Raw genomic sequence first — 21,787 nt, 5'->3', positions numbered from 1 at the left:
CCTGACTTTTTTCTCTTGATAAATGCATAGACTCTAGAATATCTAGATCTGAATCCAACTTCTTTTTGCAAAAAAAGAAGGCCAAATTATTATCTCTTTGTTTGAGAATATCATGAAAGGGATCTTTAATTTATGTATTATACAACCCATATGGTCCCTTTTCCTTACGCTCTGTTATTTTTTCATGCTGCTTCTATAATTAAAATGCAGAATTTTCCCCTCCTGAAGTAGAGTGTTTTTACTGTACATCAGGTGATCTTAACCTGGGTTTTGTAGATCTCAGTGTAAAGGATTGGTGGTTTTGGGAGTTCATGAACCTTCCCAAATTATATGCAAAACTGAGTGTGTACATATGGGTTCTTAGAGTAGAAAGAGTCCTTAATTTTTTTAAACTCTCAAAGAATTCTATCACACCAAAATATTAAGAACCACTATACTATTAAAATCCTTATATAATAGGTTTTGTCCTATGACTATTTTATACTGTTTACTATTCAGATTTTCTCACAAGAGGAAAGGGAAATTCAAGATGTAATATTTCATAATTGCACTTCTTAAAATTATTTATACAGTTTTAATATTGATACAGTTTTTGAAATTGGCATTTAAACATTAGGATTTCTTTTTACATTATCTAACAATATTATAACCATGCTACGGTTTTTGTTGCAAATATATTTTTTGTTTGTCTTTAGTACCAGGGCCCTCTGGTGATAATGGCATCAGTATTACCATGATCTTGATGGCCTGGATGGTTATTGCGGTGATCTTGTTTCTACTGAGACCTCCTAATCTAAGAGGATCCAACCTAACTGGCAAGCCAACCAGTCCTCATAATGTAAGTGTTGTGGATTAGAAATTCATTTGGGTAGGGGATGGGTATGGTCTGGGAATAGAAGGAGTTTGTTTGGACTGAAATAATAGAATTAGCAAAAGGAAGATTCAGCTCACGGAATAAGTTCTTCCAGTGCAGTCCTTGTAAATCTTGCAACCCCAAATGGCTTAGTCTTCATGGAGTTACATAGAGAGAAAAGCACAGACCAGTAGCCCAAAAAGAATTTTAAAATACATTCCAATCTTTACTCACATTTCAGTCTTTCTTTAATAAAAAAATGATCCAGTTCGTAATAATCTACAGCAGTATTTCTCAAATCTCAGTCTTCCACTCCCCAGTTCCTCACAGTTGATCCCTTGCTTCTCATGGTTCCAGCTCCCTAAATTCTCTTACTAGCTACAGTTCAAATGTTTTTCCCTCTACTTCATTTTCTCCCCTTCTGTCCTAGCTATTAAATACAATAGAGGCCCTGAGCCTATCTGGTGAAATCCCATTTTCCTCTTGTTTTCCCATCCAATTTCTCTTAAACTCTTCCAGTTCTGCGTCATAATAGGTCAACTGAACTGACAGAAGAGAGGTAGGCTCATTCATGTTGGTAAATCTTGATAGTCATGATTACTACCATTTTTAGAACCTTCTAGATAAAAAATATGATAAATAAAGTGACCCAACAGGGAGTTTTTGGTGCTGTCTTTAACAGAAACTTCATTGAAGGATTCCTTTTAATTATTTTGAGAACCGGTATTTATATTTTTTTCTTTTCTATTTGACTTGGGTGTTACCTCTTTAAAGATATTTACATGATGAATTCACTTGTTGAACACCAAATTATCCCACTAATTCCCTTCTCCAACCTTCACCATGTGGAATTCCTAAAATAATTTCTTTTTTTCCACAGTCTTGTATTAGAAGTTTAGTTAAACTAATTCCTTATGTAGGAGAAAGCAAATGTGGAATGATAATTGGTCAGTGCTTTGGTTTGTTTAGGAATAGAACATTTAGATATGTAGCCATGCTGACTTTAAGAAAGAATGCATCATTAGCACTATATAAAAATTTGCCTTAAATTTATTTTTTCTTTCTCTTGGAGAAGAAGTTATCCATAAAACAGCTTGTATATTGTCCTGATAAGATGCTTTCTCCTCAGTGTTTTTTCTTACTTTCTAGGTACAGTTTTATTGCTTTCATATCAAAGAGCAACTTCCTCAACATTTGCAGCTAAAGAAATCCAACTTAATAAGCTGGCCTAGAAGCTATCAAAAGGGACAGAAATTTAAGATGACAGCCCCTAAACCTTACTTCATTGTAGGCCAGCAGTTCTTGGATAGTAGGCCCATTGCCCTAGGAGTAAGCAAGAAAACATACTAATTTCAAGTAGAAAATTGACCACCCTCAACCAGGGCCTCATATAACGTGTCAGAGTAAATAAATGGAATCTTCCTGAAGATTCCTAAAAGCTCTGATCTTTCCTTTCCAGTTCAAATACCTTCTCTTGCAAGTAGCAAAGATCAGCTCCACCTGGTTTAAATAAGTGGCTGTATTGGTTTACACATTAGAAAATCCAGAGAGGTAGGGTCAGTGTTTAGATTGTTTAACAGTATCATCGAAGACGGACTTTCTTTCTTCATTCCATGAGCTTCCTTCCGCAGTGGGCTCCCTTTGTGGTCATAGGATGCCTGCCAGTAGCAACTGGAGCCACATGCTTCCTCATTGACATTCTGTAGTGAGAAGCAAAAGTCCCTCCTTTCACTTTGTAATATGCCCAGTCACCTTAAGCAAGAGGGATGATACTACCTTTATTGGTTTAAATGTCATCTCTGGAGCTGTCAGGGAGCGCAGTTTCATCCATATCATTTTAGTGTTACATAGTTTTCCTTTCTTCCATGCCACAGGGAGGAATAAGACAAACATTGGTGAATTATAGTGTTAAGCTAGTGTTCCCTTGTGCAAAAACTTATGAAAAGTTCAAATAAGTATATGATTAGGGATTGGAGGGTTGGGGGAGGCATGCTGCTCCGTTCTTACTATATGTGTTAGATTGGTTGCACTGGGATTTAAGAAGTCAGTTCCATAATTTCTGTCTTTCTAATGCCAGGGACAAGATCCACCAGCCCCTCCTGTGGACTAACTTTGTGATATGGGAAGTGAAAATAGTTAACACCTTGCACGACCAAATGAACGAAGATGACCAGAGTACTCTTAACCCCATTAGACTGTTTTTCCTTTTGCATCTGCAATATGGGATGGTATTGTTTTCATGAGCTTCTAGAAATTTCACTCGCAAGCTTATTTTTGCTTCCTGTGTTATCACCATTCCTTTTTACAGTATATTTGAGTAAGTGATTATATTAAAAAAGTTACATGGGCTTTTTTGGTTATCCTAAACTTAAACATTCCACTCATTCTGTTTGTAACTGTGGTCATAATTTTTTGTGATGATTTCTAGCCTGATTGAAGGAAATTTGAGATTCTGCCTTTAAATATTTTAAATAGTTTTGATAGGTTTTAAAATTGCTTTTTTTTTCATAAGGTATTTATAAAGTTACTTGGGGTTGTCTGAGATTGTATGAAAAAAAAATTAGAACCACACTGTAATAGTTTATTTGTGGGTGGCAGTTTTTTCTAGTTCTTGGGACTGTGGCAGCCTTTGGAATATTTTACAAATCTGTGTCATCCACTACAACTGGCTTGTGTGGCTAGAAAAAGAGGGGAGAAGAAATGAAATAGTTGTTTACTAAGTTTTTTATTCCCACAAAAATGTCTAATATTAGGAGAACTTTAAACATGATTTAAATATAGTGGGTGATTTATAGTCCATTATAGCCTTATAAGGTTCATGAAAGGAGGAAAAAAGTTAATGCTTTCTGCCTTTGCCAGGTATATTCTATACAGTAATAATTTAAGCTATAATTTATTTGTTAAATGGGTGCCTCTCAGGAACCTTTTCTGTTCTAACACTTCCCTGTTAAATGGAACTATCTTAAAGCTATATTGGGGGCCTATTGGGTTACTGACATTTGAATGCTATTTACTTATTTAGTCTATTTTTTTCTGTGAAGAAAAAATTGAGTCTCTTGTTATCCTTCTGACTTCAGAAAATATTTGATGGTTTACTCCAAGGGAAAAGGAGGAAAATGAAAAAGCAATCAAGGATCTTTTTCTCACCCCTTATCTTTCTTGTTTAGTAATAAGATGGGTTGGGGTGGGGAGGAGCATTAATATAAGTAAAATTTTGAAATGTATAAAAAGTAAAAGGTTGCATTGTTTTGCTCAGTTTGAAAGAAAATGAATACAAATGAGATAAAAACAAGTCTGCATCACCTATGTGGTTATGGAATTTTTTTCTTAGCAAGTGATTACAGGTGGTTTATGGGGGCTAGAAGATATTTTGCTATCAATGTAAGGATTTTCCCCCCAGATCAGTCTAGCTTTTCACTGTATCGATCTGAGAAATTACTTGTATGAATTAATAAACTTCTCTATATCATTGTACTGTTAATAGAGTCTCTGATACAATTGTGTGACGCTCCTAGGGTATTCTTTTCCCCTTTATTATTATATACATTTTAGGCCATAAACTTTTTAAGGGCTTCATTTCATTATGTAATGCAATATTGACTGCTTGCATTCCTTCTGTGCATCTTAGCTTTGTACTCAACTTCTTGACATAGTATCACCTACTCTTAATTACTTGTGCTAATTGAGGGGTATCATAACACAGGTAAGTCAAATCTTGGATAAGTGAGCACCATAGATTTAAGGTTCTTCCTCTTGCTGTGGCCTACTGGAAGCCTTCCCAGCTTTATAGCTGTTAGAGTATTCAATGCAGAAAGGGCAGGGATGGCAGGGGATGGAGTTAAATCTCTATAAGCATTCCTTTTCCTGCTCTTGGTCCCTGGACTTTGAAGGCTTGCACATACATCCTACCAGTCTGTTCTCTAAGCTGCTAGAAAGCCAACCTCTGGCAGAGATACTGATGCATTCACTGAATCTGTGGCTCACAAGTAATTGAGAATTGGCTTTGGTTGAAGCCAATTGGCCTTGACATGGAAACAGAATGTCTAGTGTTAGAGACTTACAAATCTAGATTCTTATTCCTGGTTCTTCCTTTCTGTCACATACATTTAATTGACAGTACATCTAGTATATTAACCTTTTCCATATGGACCATCTATTTAATTAGCAACAAAAGTTTCTAGAGAAATATTTAGTTTTGGTTTTTTTGCTTGTAAAATTTCTCTACATTCCTGAGAAAGACCACATACTACTGCATATAAAGTGTTCCTGTTAACCTAACTAGTAATTTATATTATTCTATTTAATTCTTAAAGCTTCTACATGTGGCCTTTTTATTGAGCACACTCTTATTCATTACTTGGCTTATAAACACTCACCGGCACTGTGGCTACAGTCATTTTTAAATAATCTGGAAAAAAGAAAGATAAAGCTTCATATTTTAATCACTTTTGGCTCTTAAATATTCCACAAATAACATTAAGTTTATTTTGTTTTACAGTCATGTAATGTCCCTTATGCAAAATAATGTTTTCTTGCTTTCCATATGGAAAAAGTTAACATTGGAACAGTGTATAGTAAAAGATTTTATCATGTATCTATCCAAGCACTATCCCATGGCCAGCAAGTCGTATTTTAAATAACTTGCAGAGATTTTCTGAAGTAAATATTAGGTTCAGCTATTCCATGGTTACTTTTAGTGTCATTGTGGTATGTGATGTGATAGTGTTTATAGAATTACTGAATTCTTTTATTTTCAAAGGAACCTTGGAAATTTACCACTCTGAATTAAAGCCTGTCACTCTAAATAAATGTGCTAAAATTTGACCAGCTCATCAGCTTAAGACACAAAACAGCAACTTGAAGGAGAAATGAAGAGTTTACACATAAGGGGTTAAATTTTTGTTGTTGCAATAGTAGGTTTAGTCTTAACATAATATTTCTAAATGAAAAAGCATATGTATTTGTTACCATGTCTGATGATTACTTTGTTAAAAGCGAAAGTGGTCATGTGATTGTACTAAATATTAATTGCTGTTTTTAAATGTTTAAATCATGCCAAACAAATCATGTCTGTGCCATCCAGGGTTTATTGTAATCTTTTACTGAGTACTTGGACTGGGATAAAGGGCTTGTACTATGCACTTTTTATTAATGAATAAATAGAAAACGTTAGTAATGTATTGTTTTCTGTTTCGCATTTGTGGGAAATGAAGCAAGCATCTTTTGCTTAGTAAAATGTTTACATCCTTTATTAAACAGTTTCTTTGTAAGACTTTTTACCCCTAACTAAAGGCCTTCCACAGAGAGAACTTTAAGTTACAAGAAAAATATGGATGTAATAGCAGCGGGGCCAATATTCAGAAGTAGGGATTCTGAGAATCTCTAGGAAATTAGGTTGCAATTACATTTCTTTCCTTATTCTTTTTTTTATTTCTTCCTAGAATACAGGGTTAGTAGACATTTGCTTTGAGGGAATAATATGCAATAGTGTTAATTATATATTTGAGCAGACCTGTGTTACTCCAAAGGAGCTAGACGTGTAACTATACTGAACACACACAAAAGTAAAGATTTGCTTTTGTCTTATGACCTGGAATGCACCCAGATACTAAAGATCATTAATCCCCATATACATGTAAAAATGGTAAAATTGCTCTGGCATGGTGTCTGTCTGATACTTAAGTGTTCTTTAAAATAGCAAAATTTGTGAAATATATAATTTCCTAGAGATAGTTAATGATTTCAATCTAAAGTTTGTCATATATGTCAGTAGATACCTGAACCCCTGTAAAACTAAGTTTTCATTAAATGGTTCTGCAATATCAGTTTTCCTCCCAGAAAGTAGAATTCTCATAAAATAAGGTTTTTTTGCTTCTTGCCATTTCATCTGATAGTTGTCTCAGTTCCAGATCTCAGTTTATAAGAGTCAATTTTTCTCCCCACCCAGAAATTCCATAAACACCAACTACGATTATCATGCTCACATTTTTAAAAACTGGAGTTATCAAAGTGATCTTTTCCCCTGGGCAACTTAACTTTTACTATCTTTTCTCAAACAAATGGACTATGTTGGTTCAATAAACATTTCAACAGTGTTTATATTTGTTTATTAACTTTCTGCTTTAAAATGGGTGTTATTCAGAATTATGTTACAGAAAACATTTTAAACCGTCAGATGCCAAATTAAGATGTCTTTTGAAAGGGAGGTGGAAGGAGATGTTTGGGAAGCAGGGAATAGATAGGGATGAAGAATAATATGTGTGGTTTTAAGAATAAAGCAACTTTCATATCAAAAAAGAATATTCCTGGGGCGCCTGGGTGGCTCAGTTTGTTGAGTATCTAGCTCTTGATTTCTGTTCAGGTCATGATCTCAGGGTTGTGGGACAGAGCCATGCTTTGGGCTCTGCACTCAGTGGGGAGTCTGCTTGGGATTCTCTCTCTCCCTCTCCCTCTCCCTCTCCCTCTGCCCCACCCCCTCTAAAATAAGTAAATCTTAAAAAAAAAAAATCATATTCCCTTGTATAACACTCTGCTTATTTCCAGGAAATTTAGGAATGAGAAAAAAATATTTACAATCCCTGCAACACTAGAGGCCTTACCTCTTAAATATTTGGTTCCCGTACTGCTCATAACCTCAGACACTCAGGCTATGTTTTGATGATTAATGGATTTGAATTGCATTATTTTTATTCATTTTGAAGAACTGAGCAGAATCAAAGAGCACATGTACTACAAAGCAGATTCAGCATTATGGAATAAGTCTACTGTGTTGTTTTTTATAAGATTTTATGTGTTTGAGAGAGAGAGAGGGAGAGCACAGAGGGAGAAGCAGACTCCCCGCTGAGCAGAGAGCCCAATGCGGGACTCGATCCCAGGACCCTGAGATCATGATCTGAGCCGAAGGCAGATGCTTAACCGACTGAACCACCCAGGAAACCTTCCTATGTCGTTTTTAAAGAAATGCATCTGTTGGGATCCCTGGGTGGCTCAGTTGAGTGTCTGGCTGAGGTCATGATCTTGGGATTGTGAGATACAGCACCCCACCCCCTGCTCTCTCTTGAACTAAATAAATAAATAAACATAATCTTCCTTTTTAAAAAAAATAATCTGTTACAGTCAGTCATTAATTCAGTGCCAAAGGAAGAAGTACTGTATATACAAAAGGCATTACAGTCTGAATGTAATTCAGGGAAAGCCTGAATGCAGCTTTCCCTGATAACTAATTAGTATATAAACATTAAACTTTCGAAGTCTGGGTGTCTTAAAGGGGATTCCTTGCAATTAATCCAGCAAGTAGAATTTTGTGGTGACAACATACAGAACAGATACAAATCTGACACCAGAACTCCCAACAAATGGATTAAGATTTATATCCTTGCAAATATGCTTAGCCTTCAATTTTAATCTAACAACCTTTTCTTAAAAACTACATTTTATTCTGTCCTGTCTCACATCGTACCTCTATCAACATCCTCTTTCCCAGAGGGTTTCACTAACAGCAGCCTACTGAAAGCTGGTGTTCTCAAGCTTCAAGCATGATTCCATTAGCCAAAGCTAAGTCAGAAAATACAAGCCTTAAAGAAAGCTTAAATAAAGTATAATTAAAAATTATAATTTCTCCGTTGAAGAATGGGTAGTAATTTTCTCCCTCCACAACATCCAAGGAATTCTTTTCATTGTGTCACAATATTTTAAGAACTCGAAAGTCACATAAATAGGTATAAACTGGCAACAGTTAAGGTTGAATAATTGTAGCAATAGTCTTGTAATAAAAATAATCTTGTCAGGGGCGCCTGGGTGACTCAGTCATTAAGCGTCTGCCTTCGGCTCAGGTCATGATCCCAGGGTTCTAGGATCGAGCCCCATGTCAGGCTACCTGCTCGGCAGGGAACCTGCTTCTCCCTCTCTCACTCCCCCTGCTTGTGTTCCCGCTCTCGCTGTCTATCAAATAAATAAAATCTTAAAAAAAAAAAAAAAGAATTGGTTATTAACATTTAAAAAATAATCTTGTCATAAATTCCAGTGCTAATCTACAAAAGTATCAGTGATATTGAAAGGGTGTTTTTGTGTAAGAAAGATAGTTGACAATTGGTGTTCTTTATCACTTATTCTGTAATTTTTGTCCAATACTCAAGGTACTGTCTTAATTGTAGTGATTGTCTCATGTGTAATAAAAATACGTAGTATTGCCAATAGTGTTTAACCTTGGGGAAAAAGTGCTCAAGTAGCTTTGTGTGAGCTGGGCTTAATGTTAAGGTAAAGAATTCATTCAGATCTTTAGCTTTTCTTAGATCTAAAAGATAGCATATAGTTTATAGCATATAGCTTATAGTGATTCTCAAACTTTCTGGTTTGGAGACTCCAAAGAATTTTTGTTTATATGTGTTGTTATATCTATCAATATATACTGTATCCAAAATTAAAACAGAACATTTAAAAGCATTACGTATTTTAAAATAACAATAAACCCAATACATGTTAATATAAAGGTTTTTATGAAAAAATAGCCATTTTCCAAAATGAAAATTTAGTGAGAAGCGTGGCACTGTTTTACATTTTTGCAAATCTCTTTAATAGCTGGCTTAAAAGAAGGCTGGGTTATCTTTTTTAAGATTTTATTTATTTATTTGAGAGAGAGAGTGGGGAGGGGCAGCGGGAGAGAAAATCTCCAGCCGACCCCACACTGAGTGGGGAGTCCCATGCGGGGCTTGATCTCAAGACCCCAAGATCATGACCAAGAGCCAGACACTTAACAGACTGAGCCACCCAGGCGACCCGGGTTATATTTCTACTTCTGCATTCAATATGTTACAACATGTTCCCTTCTTGTGAAATTGTGTGAATGCCAGTGTTTGGTAACTAAATGACTAATGGTATTTTGAGCAGCCTATACTAAGGAAAACAAGTTATGTGACCCTTGGGCAGCCCACTTAATTTGGAGCATTAGTTTCCTCATTTACTTATCAAATATGGTACTTTACAGAATGCTGAAGTAAAAAGCAAATGAAATGTTTGTAAAAATGTAAAGTCCTAAATACTGTTATGTAAAGGCCCTCACCATCCCAACACACACACATACACACATACATACACATACACACTCTCCCTTTTCAAAACCTTAAGTTGTACAAAAACTGGGTATTTATTTGGGAGGTACTTCCATTGAACTTCTATTGGAAAGAATTCACTCTACTAAGAATGGACAATGGCACTTTTAGGTCAGAGTCTGGCATAAGAAAAACATTAAAGATTAAAACATTAAATAGAGGGTGGGCGCCTGAGTGGCTCAGTCGTTAAGCGTCTGCCTTCGGCTCAGGTCATGATCCCGGGGTCCTGGGATCGAGCCCCGCGTTGGGCTCCCTGCTCAGTGGGGAGCCTGCTTCTCCCTCTCCCACTCCCTCTGCTTGTGTTCCCTCTCTTGCTGTGTCTCTCTCTATCAAATAAATAAAATCTTAAAAAAAGAAAAATTAACTAAATTGTCACAGTTTCCAGTCAAGATTTTAAAATCCTTGAAAAGTAAACTGGAAAGCAAATACATTTTGACTAATAGGTGACTAAATCCATTGTCATAAAAGCTAAAGAGCAAACTAATTAGAGTAATAGTTCTCTATTTTGGCTGCACTTTGAGAGCTTTAAAAACCTGGTGCTTTGGCCCCACACCTCAGAGATTCTGGTATGGGGTTTGGCTTAAGCATCTACCGGTGACTCCAGTAGCAGCTAAGGGTAAGAACTGCTGGCGTTAAGAATGCTAAACCTTGCGGCACCTGGGTGGCTCAGTTGGTTAAGCGTCTGACTCTTGATTTCTGCTCAGGTCATGATCTCTGGGTGGTGAGATCGAGCCCCGTGGTCGAGCCCCGTCAAGCCCCCCCTCAGGCTCTGGGGTCAGTGGGGAGTCTGCTCAAGATTCTCTCTCTCCCTTTGCCCCCCACTTTCTAAAATAAATAAATCTTTAAAAAAAGAATGCTAAAGCTTGTGTTTAGTTCTAGAGATGAAAAACAAAACAAAAGCAAAAATTAATTTCTTTTATATTAGGTGATTTCTATATATGGGCAGGGAATTAAGTGAAATCTTAAGTTCTCCTGCAGTAGAGTTACTTTTAATAATGGTATTTCACAGTTTTTCCTGATGCTTAAAAATAATGCTTTTTTATTTTCTCAATTTTTTCTTGTGGGGATGAGGAAGGGAGATGTCATCCTTCTTCATGGATGGCCATAAAAGAAGCCTGTTCAGTTCATGAGAAGGCTCTATGTTTAAAAAAAAAAAAAAAAAAAAAAGAAGGGGGGCGCCTGGGTGGCTCAGATGGTTAAGCGTCTGCCTTCGGCTCAGGTCATGATCTCAGGGTCCTGGGATTGAGTCCCGCATCGGGCTCCCTGCTCCTTGGGAGCCTGCTTCTCCCTCTGCCTCTCTCTCTCTCTCTGTCTCTCATGAATAAATAAATAAAATCTTTAAAAAATAAAAAAAATAAATAAAAGGAAGAAGGAAGGAAAGAAAGAAAAGGAGGGAAAGAAAGAAAAAGAGGAAGGAAGAGAGAAAGAAAAACAAAACATGCCAAGGAAACAAACACCACTGTTAAAATAAGGAATAAAGGTGGGATTATTACTTTGTAAGGGCTTGGATCACAATTGTTTTTTTTGTTGTTGTTTGCTTTTTGTTTTAAAGATTTTATTTATTTATTTGACAGAGAGAAACACAGCGAGAGAGGGAACACAAACAGGGGGAGTGGGAGAGGGAGAAGCAGGCTTCCCGCCGAGCAGGGAGCCCGATATGGGATTCGATCCCAGAATCCTGGGACCATGGCCTGAGCCGAAGGCAGACGCTTAACAACTGAGCCACCCAGGCGCCCCGGATCACAATTGTTAATAGGATAAATATTCATTCTTCACATAATAGACTACAGCTTGCTTTAGGTATTCAGAACTCAAACTCTATCTTGTTGCTCCACTGACCCCTAGAGCAGTGTTTCTCAAACGGCTGTTGTCAAAGATAGTTCACCACAATACTGGGTCAGTGCTGGGGAGGTGGGGAAGGAAACATGGAGGGCTACCTGTTCATTTAAGGGTTTGTCCTGGAAGTTGTACATCTCCCTTCCATTCACGTTCCATGAGCCAGAACTTGGTAACATGACCATACCGGAAAGAGGCTAGATGTAGTCGGTGTTCATCCTGGAAAATACCTGCCCAGTTAAAATTCGGGAATTTTACCAAATAAGTGAAGTGTGGCTGTTGGAGTCAGCTGGTAGTCGCTGCCACAGAGGAAAAACAATACTTATGTGTTGGCTATGATGATTTTAAGGTGCATACGACACATCGAAATGGAGCTCTTGAGTAGGTAGTTGGATAGAGACATATAGAGCTAAGTAAGGTTCCATCATGAAGAGAGAGAAAAAAGCCGACAGAATACAGATAATATTTGAATAATCTTTGGGACTGGATAAAGTTACTTAAAGAGACTGTAAGGCACAGAAAAGAAGAAATCCCAGGACTGGGACTCAGGGTAGGGTACTGCAATATTTAGAGCTCTGGTTTAGAAAGAGGAACCAACACACTGAGAAGGAGCATCCAGTGAAAGAAAACCATGTCTGATAAGTCAAATCATGGGGACAGAGAATTGAACATTTTAGCAGAAAGGATTCACTGGTGAACTTGATAAAAGATGTTTTGGTGGAGTGATGGGGGTGAAAGCCCATCTGGAGCAGTTAAGGAAAGAACCGGGGGTACAGAGGGTGAGAAGTACAAGCAGTTCTTTGGAGGAGTTTTACAATGAATGGGGGCAGAGTAAAGGGGCAGTTACTTGAGTGGGTTTTGAGTCTGGGGTGAGAGGGAGATGTTCTTATTGTTTTATTGAGATGGAAGAAAAGATTATCTACAGACTTGTTAAAAGATGCCCACATGCTTCCCCACAATGGTGTCACCTCTTTGTTGGCCTCAGCACCACTATCCTCATGTCTGAAAGGAAGACCCATTGAGATCTACATGTTTTTGCCAAGGCTCCCTCAACCCTGCCTTCCTATACTCTCCTTACACTCATGGCCTCACTGTAATTGGCCTTAGAGATTATCATGATTAATCCAATCCCCTGTTTGTATTGGTGTTCACTAGAAGTCCAAGACTCCCAGGTCATCACTCAGCCATCCCCCGTAGCTGCTTCAATCTTATACCCTTCCTTATGCCTCAAACATCCTAAACTCAAAGGCCATCATCAGCAAAAGCCCCATACCTTCACCCTTTTTCTCTGAACATACCCTTCACCAAACTTGGCGTCTCCTTATGCACACTGTCTCTCCCATTGCCCTCTCAAATGGGAGCGGTTGTCTTTTCCAGACCCTGTAACCAAAGAATGTTGAGGTAGAGTGAGCTTCTTCCCAGCTTCTCATTTTGGCTGCCAGGCTATCCCTCTCTCCTTAAAACTTTCCAACTCTTTGAAAGCTCCTACTGGCAAAGCATTCCCTCTTCCAAAGTCATAGACCCCTGGATCACTCCTCAGTTTAGCACTGGACTTTCTGCCTGCCTTTTCAGCGCTTTTCCTGTTGTGACTCTTGGGGATATCAATATCCAAGTAGACAATTCAATACTCAGTCCCCTAACCGCTCCTCCAGCCATCTTGTTTTCCACACAACTGCAGCCACCCACTCCCACTGGTATATTCTAGACCTGTAATTTCTAACTTTGCTGCTTGTATATTCCTAAAAGAATTGTGAAAAACTATGTATGGTCCTGCACATTTTTTTCCTTTTAGATGTACAATTCCAAAAAAAAAAAAAAAAAGTGCAATGCAAAGCAATCTTGACACTCTCCCCTAATAAAAGTTCATATATATTCCTCCCACTTCAGTCACTTGCGCAACTAACAATACCGTTGGTGTCATTTAATTCTTTTCACTCTATTTGGCCAAAATATACAAGGAGGCAGAAGGGGATCTAAGCCTTGATTTGTATCTTTTCACCTAAATTCACTTGGCTCCATCAGTGAGCAAACCAAGTGGAATCTCTACTCCACATTCAAAATTACCTCCATTTGTTTTAATACAATTTTTGGGTAAAGACACCTAGTGACAGCAAGCGCACAATGCAGAAACTACAAGAGAATTTGCAAGACATTACACAAAATTGGATAGCTCCAAAGCATTAAAACAATCACAACCCCAGCTGCTGTCCAGAGTGCCAGAATCCATGTGATTAAACAGCTTGGAAATGTTGGAGAGTGGCTCTGACTTCAGTCAATGCCTCACACATTTTAAGTTGACATTTAATATGGTCCTAGGTATAAGTGAGTTTAATTTTGTTAATAAAAAGTATTAAACAGGGGCGCCTGGGTGATTCAGTCACTAGGCGTCTGCCTTCGGCTCAGGTCATGGTCCCGGGGTCCTGCGATCGAGCCCCACATCCGGTTCTCTGCTCAGCGGGAAGCCTGCTTCTCCCTCTCCCACTCCCCCCTGCTTGTGTTCCCTCTCTCGCTGTGTCTCTGTCAAATAAATAAACTCTTAAAAAAAACAAAAAGTATTAAACATTGTATAAAATGAAGACTACAAGTGAAAAACATCTCTTAAGATTTGATATAACTAAGTTAAGCTATTTTACTGAATAAATCTTGTAAATTTTCTCCATTTCAGTTTTATCCGATATCTTGAAAATTTTAGTAGTCCTGCAAAATACTCAGGTTGCTTTTTAACTTTTTAAAATTTTAATTTATTTTTAAAGATTTTACTTATTTATTTGACAGAGAGCACAAACAGGGGGAGCGGCAGGCAGAGGGAGAGGGAGAAGCAGGCTCCCCGCTGAGCAGGGAGCCCAATGCAGGGCTCGATCCCAGGACCCTGGGATCATGACTTGAGCCGAAAGCAGATGCTTAACCAACTAGGCACTCAGGCGCCCTTAAGTTGCTTTTGTAAAGATTTTATTTATTTATTTGAGAGAGAGAGTGAGTGCACACGCTCAAGAGTGGGGCTGTTCGGGGCGGGGGGTGTGGCGAGGAGCTGGGAGAGGGAGGAGAAAAGAATCTAAAGCAAACTCCATGCTGAGCACAATGCAGAGCTCTATCTCTCGACCCTGAGATCAAGACCTGAGCCAAAACCAAGAGTCGGACACTTAACTGACTGAGGCACCCAGGTGCCCCAATACTCAAGTTGCTTTTAAAAGAATCAAGGTCACTAATTTATATGGCATCTTCTGTTTGGAATTCAGAATATCCCAACATAGGCCAACATGTCCTGTTTCTCTGGACTTCAGCCTTAGCAAAAATAAGTATAAAATGAAGAAAGATGGATTTGAGGTGTCTTTACTAACCACCATAGGGGACTTCCCCCAAACAATAATCCAATTTACTTCTTTGGTACTCAGGAGAAGTTTACCCCTGGGTAATGGATGGTAGTAAGGTTTTACTTGGGTGAAAGGTAAGCCTTTCTTTTATAAAATGGACTATTCTTAAGCATATCAATTTTGGGAAAGGGTACCTGTGGAAGTTGAGGAGCTGGAAATTGATTTCCTTAAATATATCTGTGCAAGGCAAAACTAAGATATATTGTCAGAAATCAGGATGGTGTCACCTTCGGTGTGTGTTGGGGGGGGGTGGAGGTGTTGGAGAACATTACCAAAGTCTTACTGCCTTTATTTCCTGATCATCTCTTGAATCTGTCCATTTCTCTGAATCTCCATGGCTACTACACTGGACATGCTATTTCTAATTCTTAATTACTGTAATTAGTTCTGAATTGTTCTCCTCACATTCACTCTTTTTATTCCTGTAACTACCCTCTTCATTTCCCCCAGTTAATTCCCGTATTTCCTTTAGGAGTTCAATTATCACAACTTGAGGAAACATCCCTACCTACTATGTTAAATACTCCTATTGTATACTCTCATAAGACTATATATATCCCACCTTAATAAAGTTGTAATTTTACATTTATCTGTGTGATTGATTGATGTTTCCCCATAGAATAAAATTTATAAAGGAAGGGAATGTATCATTCTTTACTCAGTTGTATTCCTAGTGACTAGCACATAGGAAATACTTGGAGAGAAATACTTATTCAATGAATGAATCAATGTTTTTTAAGTTTGAAGAGGAACCCATGTATAAATTGAAATCGTACATGAAAAATTGATATATAAAGCAGATTAAACAGATAAAAGTAGAACTGCTCTGATTTGGAGGAAAGGGGAGATAGATGTAAGAGACCCAGAGCTCTGTTTCAACCTTCCACTCATCCACTCATTCTCTTTCCTCACAGAGTGACACACCACCAGAGAAACTTAGAGCTCCGTGAAACATAATTTGAAAATAATTGGTATCAAGCAGTTCTCAAGCTTTTTGTTCTCAGGACTCCTTAACACATTTAAAATTTGAAGGCCCAAAAAAGTTTTTCATGTTGATTATAGATATTGGTATTTACCTTATTAGAAATGAAAATTGACAAATTATGAAAAATACATAAATTCCTTAACACTGACAATAATAAATCCATGACATGAATAAGAATCATAGAAAAGTGGTTTTTTTTATGAAGCTAACTGTAATAGGTAATTTAAATCTAAGTATATGCCAAGTTCAGAAAGATAACTATTATAGCACAGTATTTGTCACATGTATTGCAATTACTTGTTCACTTATCTCTCCTAATAGCCTGTGAGCTTTGGAAGAAGAACTTGGGCCTTAATCCATTTTGCATCTTTGGTCTCTAGGATAAAGTCTAACACACAATAGGCACTAAATATTTGCTGGACAAATGAATTTACCTGCTTGGAATGTACAAACACTTACATATCATATCACACTTTCTACAATCTATAGCAAACTGTTGAATCAATATTCAACAGCTTTCTTAAAGTTGTCATGATCCTGTCAAGGAAACCATCATCTTGGGGCGCTTGGGTGGCTCAATAGCTTGGGCGCCTGCCTTCCGCTCGGGTTATGATCCCGGGGTCCTGGGATCAGCGGGCATAGGGCTCCCTGCTCACCAGGAGTCTGCTTCTCCCTCTCCTTCCCGCTCGTGCTCTGTCTCACTCTCTCTCTCTCTCAAATATTTAAAGAAAAAAAAAAAAAAGAAAACCAACATCTCGGGGTGCCTGGTTGGCTCATTCGGAAGAGCATGGGACTCTTGATCTCCTGAGGGTGAGTTGGAGCCCCATATTGAATGTAGAGATTAAATAAAACTTTAAAAAAAACCCATCATCTATGAGGCATTTTAATGTGTCTTTATAAACTCCTAATCACGTTCCTCATGACGTATTTAAAAATGGTCTTTGACTTCAAGTACAGATTATGTAACCTGATGTAATTCTTAATGAGGAACACAAAAAAAGTCATGACTGCTTTTCTCTTCTCAGATCTGAGACTTAAGATGACTTTGGAGAGAAGAAAGAGAACAGAACTGCCCTCCTCATTTAAAAAAACAAAAAACAAAACAAACGGTCAGCGTCCATACATTGATTTTACTCTGCCGCATACACGGAACTTGTATGTTGCAAACTCTCAGCACTGACAACCCAGATCCCGAATTTGGCAGGAGTAGCTCTGGAAAATATGTCTGGAGGGCGTGTGTGTCATTTCTCCCCGGGATCAGGGCGGAGGCACTAACTGGTCCAGTCTCGACAAGACTCAGCATCCTACTGACGTGAGGCGCCTCCTTCCCAGAAGTGGCGAGGGAAGGGATCTGACTAAACCTTGGGCCGCCGGCCCGCAGGACGTGGCGGGGGCTGGTGGTGGTAAGCCGCGGGCGGTCTGACCCGCAGGGTCTAGGGGGCCGAAAGACGAGGTCGGCCGTCGGGGCCGCTGGGGAGACCGGAAAGGGGGCCGAGACCTTCCGGTCCCCTCGGGCCGCAGCCGGCCCAGTATCCCCGCAGTCCTAGATTATGGCCGACCTGGCGCGCCCGCGGTACCACCGCAGCGCTGACCGTCAGCGGGGGCCGGGACACAGGGAGGAAAGCGGGGCCAGACGACGAGACACCGGCTTCATGCCGGGAAACTATTCCCGGCCTAGCGGCACCTGGAAACCCAACCCGGGGACCTCAGCCAACTCGCCGCGCACGCAGCCCCGCCCCGTGCCGTTCGCGGTAGGGGCGGGACCGCTGAGCTGGCTTGAGCGGATTCGCCCAGGGTCGGATAGGGGCGGGGCCTCCTCATCTAGCTACGATTAGCCCCGCCCCGACTCCCCGCCCCTGGGGCCCGCAGGAAATAGGGGCGGGCCCGGGCCTAGTGTGGCGGGAGGAGGAGCAGGGATGCGGCGGAGGGCAGAGTCCTGGAGGGCCTGGCTGCGGGGGCATGAAGCCTCCGCCTTCTCGGGCAGAATCCTTTAAATACGGGCTCGGGCCCGGGACTCTGGGTGCTGTGCTTGGCAGCCTGAAGGAGGGGCGTGCGGTGAGGGGAGGTCAGGCGGAGCAGGACGAGAGCGCAGAAGCTGCTGCAGCGCGGCCCGTAGCGAGGAGCTGTCCGAGCGGTCGGGATAGGAGCGGCCGCTGCGCTCGGTGCCTGGAAGTGGGTAAGCGCCTTTCTGGGGCTGGCCCTGCCGCCCCGTTGGGGAGGTCCCGGGTCGCGGTGGGATGTGCGGGGAGCGGGGCGGGGGCGTGCGCGCTGCTCCGGGTTGCGCTCTGCGCTCGGTCAGGGGCTCCCAGTCTCACGACCCTGGTCTCCTCCTTTGGACTCTGGGCGGGAATCGCCTTTTGGTCCGCTGCCCTGAGGATGGGATAGCGTGGGCTTTTTATTCTACCCTCGCGAGTCTTCCAGCCGCTTCTCTTTCTGCTTTTTCTCACTTTCTGACTTGAAACAAATGAGATTTTCCCAGGAAGCCGAACGTCCACCGAAGGAAGCGGTCCTCTGGTTAGGGACCCCATTTTGGTCTCGGAGTCCTGGTCTTTTGTTTGTGTTTAGTCTGCTCACCTGGGGAGCTGCTGCTTTCCTCCTGGCACTAGCCACCCTTCTTAAGAAACTAAAGAGAAAACGAAGCCAGAAAGCCCTTGAGGGCGAAATCCTGACATTTTATCGTGACATCTGTACGGGCTGTCCTGGAATCCATTGTTGACTGCCACACCATGTAATTGCTTTATTTCATGTCAGGGAAGGCCTTTCTTGGGTACTTCAGATCATGTTTGTGTGAGACCTGGAAAAATCATACTTCTTGGGGCGCCTGGGTGGCTTAGTCGGTTAAGCGCCTGCCTTGGCTCAGGTCATGATCTCAGGGTCCTGGGATCGAGCCCCGCATGGGGCTCCCTGCTCAGCGGGGAATCTTTTTCTCCCTCTGCCTCTGCCCCTGCTTGTGCGCGCTCTCTCTCAAATGAATAAATAAATAATCTTTAAAAAAGAAAAGAAACAAGAAAAATCATACTTCTTATATATAGGAAGATAACTGAGTAGGCTTGAAAATTACGGTTTATTGAAAAGAAGGATTCACTGGTAGGGAGCTTTTCACAGATACACAGAGGAGTAGCTGTCCACTGACTGCCCTCAAAGACACAGTGAGTCTTTGAGTTTCTTCAAATCCCCTATGAAATGGAGAAGAGTAGTCTGGTCTGTTTCTTCAGGGTGGTTCTGGAAATGAAAGAGCTTACTGTCTGCTCTGAGATGTGCTTGTTAGTACCCGACATCTAGTTAAGGTAAGTGGTAGACAACCCTCATTGAAAGGATCTCATTTCTTCTCCCATTGCTGTACTCCTTTCTCAAACATTAAGTATGTAACTAATGAGCATACTTCATCTTCCCTCTTATTTACACGGCTTTATATGATGCCCTTTAGGTATAACATTAACACTGCCTTTCTCACTGATAAAATATTTTTCCCCGGGTCAGGCATCTGTTAGTATTTAATTTTTGGAAATGACTACGGTGATGTGTGCAGTTGATGTATCCAACTGCAACGTCCATTGCCTTAGCTACTGGGTAATTATGCCGCGTATACTGAAGAGGGGTGGGGATGGATGGATTATATTCAGCTTAGATTGTAATAGGACCTTCAATATTTGTTAGCCACATGTTCTAGGTTGAAATATTGATCTGAATTTATAAAATTTTAGATGAAGAGTAGTTTTGGAACAGTCTGGATTATTGAGATTTTCCCAAAATACAGAGGTAAAAACTCATTTCAAACTGACACAGTCAGTAAGCAAACATTCCCATTTCCCTGACAGCACAACAGAAAATCAGAAGGTACATAGAAGTAGAAATGGAATATGGAATCAGAAGACATCTGTGGCAAAGTATATTACTAACACTAATGTTGTATCACACTCCATAATAAAGATTGAAGATTTTATTGAAACTTGCAAGTGACAATTTATTGGGACTTGCACAGTACTTCAGTAATTTTCCCATTGTCATCTACAAGCCATGCTTCATGTGAAATAGCACCACAGGGACACCCCAAAACACATGTAAGTCTATAATATAGGTCCATCAATAGTTTACCTAGCTGCTGTATGTAAGGCAAGCTGAATACAGCCTGGCAATCAAGGTGGATAAGAAGTATCTCTGGAGGGGCGCCCGGGTGGCTCAGTCGGTTGACTGACTGCCTTCGGCTCAGGTCATGATCCTGGAGTCCCGGGATTGAGTCCCATATCCGGCTCCCTGCTCAGTGAGGAGTCTGCTTCTCCCTCTGACCCTCCCCCCTCTCATGTTCTCTCTGTGTCTCATTCTTTCTCTCTCAAATAAATAAATAAAATCTTTGAAGAAAAAAAAAAGAAGTATCTCTGGAAAGACATGCCAAAGTTCTACATAAAAAAGGGAGGCTGAAAGTATTCTGGACAGTTTCAGCAAAAATACAATGATCAGCCATCTGAGCTAAAGATATTCAAATAACAGTCTTCATCTCAAACAGGCCTTTATGGAGAGTTACTCATTCATTCAATTAGTATTTATTGAGAACCTACTATTCTAAGTGCTGAGGTAACAGCAACAGGTAAGAGCTGTTAGCTTGGGAGCACCTTATTAAATTATGAACTCCTTGAACCCAAGAGTTGTATTGCGTAGACATTCAATCTATGTTTATATAAGAATGTTATAACTCTTGGCTCTGGGATTAAATGGTAACCCCAAAAGATCCTCTGGTCCAAAAATACTTTGAAATTTTACTTTTTAGGTATTCCAGATATACTGGTTGTAATTAGAGAGGTTGGCTAGCTGTTTAGTAAGGGTGTTACAGTGTGATAGTTCTTTAGGTTCATCACAGTTCAGACTTCATCTTCAGCCTTGTGGATCTGGAAGGTAGATTTTTTTTTTCCCTTCATGGGCCCAGGGTTAATGAGACTTTAGATGTTAACTTAAAATGATTAAACTCGTAAGAGACTAATGGTTACACTAGAATGAAACTTTGATATTATAGTAGGGAAATTTTATTGCAGTACCTGGAATACTTATATCTCAAATTTGAGTCATCCCTTTCTATTATTATGATTCCTGGGAATCTGAATTCATAAGGGAGAGTGGAATCATTGCAAAGAATCTTCGGAGAACATGCCATCTGAACACTGGGAAAGCCTATTCTTACCCCACCTCTCTGAAACCAGAACACTTTTTTTTTTTTTTTAAGATTTTATTTATTCATTTGAGATAGAGAGAGCACAAGCAGGGGGAGAGGCAGAGGGAGAGGGAGAAGCAGGCTCCCCACTGAGCTGAGAGCTGGATGCAGGGCTCGATCCCAGGACCTGGAGATCATGAACTGAGCTGAAGGCAGACGCTTAACCATCTGAGCCACCCAGGCGCCCCAACCAGAACACTTCTGACTTCCAGATTCTGTGTCACTCATCTCTAGACAGTGCTGAAATAAACACATCATTTTTGTTCTTAACTCCCTCTTTCTGGGCTACAAGTTGATCTTCCCTTTTTTCTTCCTCTCCCTTTTAGCTAAACAAATGCTATTGATTGTTATGGTTACTTTCAATTATGTTACCTTATTTTATTTTATTTTTTTAAAGATTTTATTTATTTTTGTGAGAGAGAGCGGGCGAGC

General features: G+C 40.0%; 2 protein-coding genes across 2 annotated transcripts in view; both read left to right on the top strand.

Annotated features, from left to right (window-relative positions):
* Nucleotides 1-7,087, top strand: part of SMIM14 (small integral membrane protein 14) — an 81,592-nt gene extending 74,505 nt beyond the window's left edge. The window contains exons 4-5 of the mRNA XM_032400220.1: nt 696-838; nt 2,931-7,087. Of these exons, the coding sequence (XP_032256111.1) occupies nt 696-838; nt 2,931-2,963 (176 nt within the window). The 3' untranslated portion in view covers nt 2,964-7,087. The remainder of the gene's footprint in view (nt 1-695; nt 839-2,930) is intronic.
* Nucleotides 7,088-18,040: 10,953 nt separating this feature from the next.
* UGDH (UDP-glucose 6-dehydrogenase) overlaps nt 18,041-21,787 on the top strand; it is a 31,761-nt gene continuing 28,014 nt past the window's right edge. The window contains exon 1 of the mRNA XM_032400218.1: nt 18,041-18,328. The gene's annotated coding sequence lies outside the window, so the exon portion shown is untranslated. The remainder of the gene's footprint in view (nt 18,329-21,787) is intronic.

Source organism: Phoca vitulina, unplaced genomic scaffold (assembly GCF_004348235.1).
Source record: "Phoca vitulina isolate PV1807 unplaced genomic scaffold, GSC_HSeal_1.0 scaffold3, whole genome shotgun sequence".
Lineage (NCBI taxonomy): Eukaryota > Metazoa > Chordata > Mammalia > Carnivora > Phocidae > Phoca > Phoca vitulina.
The sequence above is the reverse complement of the archived record's forward strand: the minus strand, read 5'-3'. Positions and strand labels throughout refer to the sequence as shown.